General features: G+C 37.3%; 1 protein-coding gene across 1 annotated transcript; it reads right to left on the bottom strand.

Moving 5' to 3' along the window:
• Window positions 1-113: 113 nt before the first annotated feature.
• On the bottom strand, window positions 114-2,277 carry LOC122093546 (aminomethyltransferase, mitochondrial-like). Its single transcript, XM_042663898.1, has 3 exons — window positions 2,120-2,277; window positions 1,089-1,660; window positions 114-308 (listed from the first exon to the last, which is right to left on the bottom strand). The coding sequence occupies exons 2-3, from the start codon at window positions 1,644-1,646 to the stop codon at window positions 159-161; spliced, it is 708 nt and encodes a 235-aa protein (XP_042519832.1). The 5' UTR covers window positions 1,647-1,660; window positions 2,120-2,277; the 3' UTR covers window positions 114-158.
• Window positions 2,278-4,127: the final 1,850 nt, after the last annotated feature.

The raw sequence follows: 4,127 nt of genomic DNA on the forward strand, positions 1-4,127 counted from the left end.
GGGGGGGGGGTAAGAGAGAGAGAGAGAGAGAGAAAGAGGATGGACATAGGCATCAGCAACTGATTTAAGAGCACTGGTGGGGAGTGAGGAACTCAGCCTAAAATCTCAAATGGGCACTTCGGGCTTCTCTCCATGCATCATTAACTATAATTCACAAATTAACAATTAGGAACCAGAAAAGCAACATACCCAGTTCTAGTGAGATAGCAGTGGACCCCATTAATATCCAACATTCGAAATTCCCCAAAGTACATCTTGCTCAAATCATCTTTTGTCAAATGCTGAAGAATTGGTGCGGCAAGAGGACCCTGCACAAAATCCATACATGAAACATTTAATTAAAAATTCTTCAGAAGGCTATAATCCGACCAGAGTGAAGTGCTAAGATTAACCAATGTAAAATTGTTAGCCACTTGAAGAATTTGTTGGTTGTTTCTTTGCACTGATCAAAAACTTGTAAGCCAAGATATAGGTTGATCTCAACTGTGCACAGACAACTCTATTATCTAATATTATTAACTTATCTTTGTCTCTCTGTTTATAAGTTTCAGTCACTGGGGAAGAGGAAGGGAACAGAAAAAATAATGCAGAAAGAAGCAGCAAGCCAAAAAACATAAAAACAAGAAGCATCCAGTGTAAAGTTAAGATGTTGCAGCAGTTTTTCATCAGAATCATCTTCAAAGGTGTGGGCAGTCCATTATGGTTGAAGAATACATGCAAGACCAGCGAAGAGATCATCAAATCTATATTTGGAGCTACATGTCTCCATAAAAAAATAATAAAAATAAAAAAATAAAAGATTCATAAGATCAACAAAACTAAAATGGGGGAAAATAAATCATGGAATCTCAACCCAAATGCACTGAAACTCAGAGATATCCGACAATGGCTCATATTGAAACAATGCAAAACCATTCAAATTAAGGAAATGGTCACAAACTCCAGTGAATTAAACTGAAACAGGCTCTAGTTAAAGAAACTGACTCAGAATACTAGCTGAAACTTCAAAAGTATTAAGTGGCAATATATAAGCCAGGAAGAAAAATCCATGTTTGTAAAACAGAAGCACGAAGAAAATGATAATTGACCTGGAGAGCCAGAAGAGATCTCTCATCATGTATATGCCATGAGACATCCCCGCCCTTGGCTTTGAATGCCTTCATGTGCTCCTCAATGTGTGCAAGATCCTTATCCCTACAACCCGCATTCACAACCAGGTATATGTGATCATCCTTCACCTTAGTGATCACCGAATCATCAATTGCCCCTCCCATCTCATTTGTAAAGACAGTAAGGGTTCCAGTCCCAGGGGCAAGCGCAGCAACATCAGCAATGACAAGCTTCTCAAGGAATGGAACAGAGTCCTTTCCCTTAAGACTCAGCCCACACATGTGGGACACATCAAAGAGGCTACCATTCTCCCTGCAATTCAAAGTGGAGTCCATAATTGAATCCTTGTATTGGATTGGCATGCTCCACCCAGCAAAGGGCACCATCTTCCCACCATTGGCAACATGGAAGTCATACAGAACAGTTTGTTTGAGCTCAGCTTCTGAAGCAAAACATCGGCGTGCTACAGCCTTTTTATCGGCCTGAGAAAGGCGCCGTGTCATGGATTGCCCAAGCTGCCATAGTCGTCCTCTCATATTGCAGATAAGACCTGAGACATTATAGGATTAAACAGATAAGAGAAAAGGGAGGTGGCATTAAAATGTGTTTCTGTACATACAGAAGAAACTCTACAGAAACCCAGATACAATGATAGATAAATCTCCCAAGAAATAGACAGCGACCACAAGGTGGACATGGAAGATGGGCTATGATGTGATCTCTAAATGGTATTCAGAAGTGTTGGTCTGGGTGACAGAGGGAGAGTTCTATAGATTGCAGAAATCATCAACAAACTACAGATAAATCAAACAATAAGTACAGATAAAAAATAACAACAAATCTCGTAAAGCAGTTCAATCATCGTATAGATGTGAATTAAAGGCAGAGATGGAGATAGAGAGAGAAAGAACAAACGAAATAAATAAATCAGGAGATCTCTAAAATGGATTTTAAAATAGATAATGAAATGCCGCAAGAACGAAAACTAATCAAAAAGGAGAGAACTTACTGAGTTTTCCTCCTCGTCCCCGAAGCCAAACCACAGAGAGAGACAGAGAGAGATGCGAGGAGAGATTAAGAGTCCGAAGGAGCAGTGTCACCGCATAGAGTTGGTGATGAGCGAAGAAAAACAGAAAGGAAAATACTACCTTTTTGTAAAATAATAATATATTGGGGATGGTGGGAGAGGTTTTTCTTTGCCAAATCGAGACAGGAACAAGGATTCGGTACTCAGAATCAGATACCGTATCGGTCTCCACCGATACTATCGATCTGAAACCAATCCGAATTGGCCGGTAGCCAACCTCGATATTGACTGCTACCTATATCGATACGAATCAATTTAAAAATACCGATACGTCAAACCGTGGACAACACACTCGTGGTTGGTGTAATAGCCATCCTGGATCTCCCTCCCACTTTCTCTCAATTTTTTTCTTAAATAATTATATGGGAAAAAATTTTCACATGCAAATGTACGGTAGGCTCTTATTCTTTTGAGGTTTAAGTTTTTCTTGTTTTCATGTCATGTGAGTCGCATATAATGATACTATTCTTAATCTCACCATTGGTGTGGTGTAAGAAATTCTCAACTCGTATACACTGGGGTGGTGGTAGGTGAGGAACCTCAAACCTCCAAAAGAATAATCGCATGGTTAGAGCTGGAAGCCTGAAATACCTACCCAATTGACAAGGACAACACTATCGATCACCTTTCAATACTAATATAGGTCAGTTGGTATCACTTCGTTTCAAGCCAGTAGTAGGTGTAAATTAAAAATTGACATATATATTTTTTTTATCGATACTTCTAATCTATATTGGTATCAATCATATCAATATCAGGTTTCGGTGATACAGCACAAAGATCAATACAAGCTTCTTTTTTTTTTTTTTCTAACCCGAATATTCTTTGACCGGGACAGTCCCTAAGATTTTATTAGGAAAACTCAAAAGATGAAGATACAAAAGGGATACTTAACCGGCCTTACCCCTAACCAAAGAACAAAAATGTTCACCCTCGTAGCTGAAAACCATCCCAAACCTGAAAAAATCAAGAGAACTACATAGAAAACATCAGGAGACCAGCTCTATCTTCGTTTGCAATATAAATAAAATCCCTTAAAATAATAGAATTATCCTCAAAATTAGAATAATAGACCAATACACCGAAATAGAATGATCCGACGACCACTAAATTTAGTGCTAGATCAGCAGGGTCTCTACTCTTGCCAAATTAGAAAAACTTCTATCAAAATTATTTTATGTAGAACTTTTTATGATATGGTAAAAAAAATAATAATTTGGGTGCAAATTCGGCAAGAGTAGAGACCCGTTAATTACTTAATTTAGTACCAAATTTTACTATATGAAAGAATGATGTGACGATTTCAACCATATTGATGTTTAGAAAATGTTTCTATGGATCACATATAAAATTGCTAATTTAGATTCATTCATATACCCTCCCACTTATTAGCGGAATCTCTTGTATTTTGGGGAGCATATTTCTTTTTCTGAGACAAGTCACGTTTTTCACATGATTTTCAAAGATTTATTTTGCCACTTCATCATTTTTGTTCAAGGTAACCCTCTTCATCAACTTCGGTTTGACTAAAATTTGACATGAACAAGGGACCTAACAATTTACCTATCTATAAAATTTCAACTCTATCCAATTTACTTGTTTTCTAATATTTCATCTAGAAATCCTCTCAAGATTTACAAAACTAGAATTAGTTACTAGAAACTATTATTTCAATCAAAACTTTCAACCTTTATGATGATGTATCTATTTGAATAGAACAACCTTGATAATAAATAATGGAGCCCACATTGATATTCTCTCTCCTATTCTGGTCATGTATTTTTCAACCCCTCATTGGTGTAGAGTGTAAAATACAGATTCCTTCTTACACCACCTTTGTAAAAACCCTCCCCCCAATTCCCCAAATAATATATTTGGCAAAAGTATAGATTAAAGATCATCATAGTCACACTAGAATGGTGAAAGGGCA

This window comes from Macadamia integrifolia, chromosome 11, assembly GCF_013358625.1.
Source record: "Macadamia integrifolia cultivar HAES 741 chromosome 11, SCU_Mint_v3, whole genome shotgun sequence".
Taxonomy (NCBI): Eukaryota; Viridiplantae; Streptophyta; class Magnoliopsida; order Proteales; family Proteaceae; genus Macadamia; species Macadamia integrifolia.

Bases quoted from the DNA above. Each gene is read 5' to 3' on its own strand.
- LOC122093546 (XM_042663898.1), bottom strand. From the start codon at position 1,646: ATGAGAGGACGACTATGGCAGCTTGGGCAATCCATGACACGGCGCCTT. The intron at 309-1,088 runs GTCAATTATCAT...GATTTTGTGCAG, and splicing joins GATCTCTTCTGGCTCTCCAG to GGTCCTCTTGCCGCACCAAT.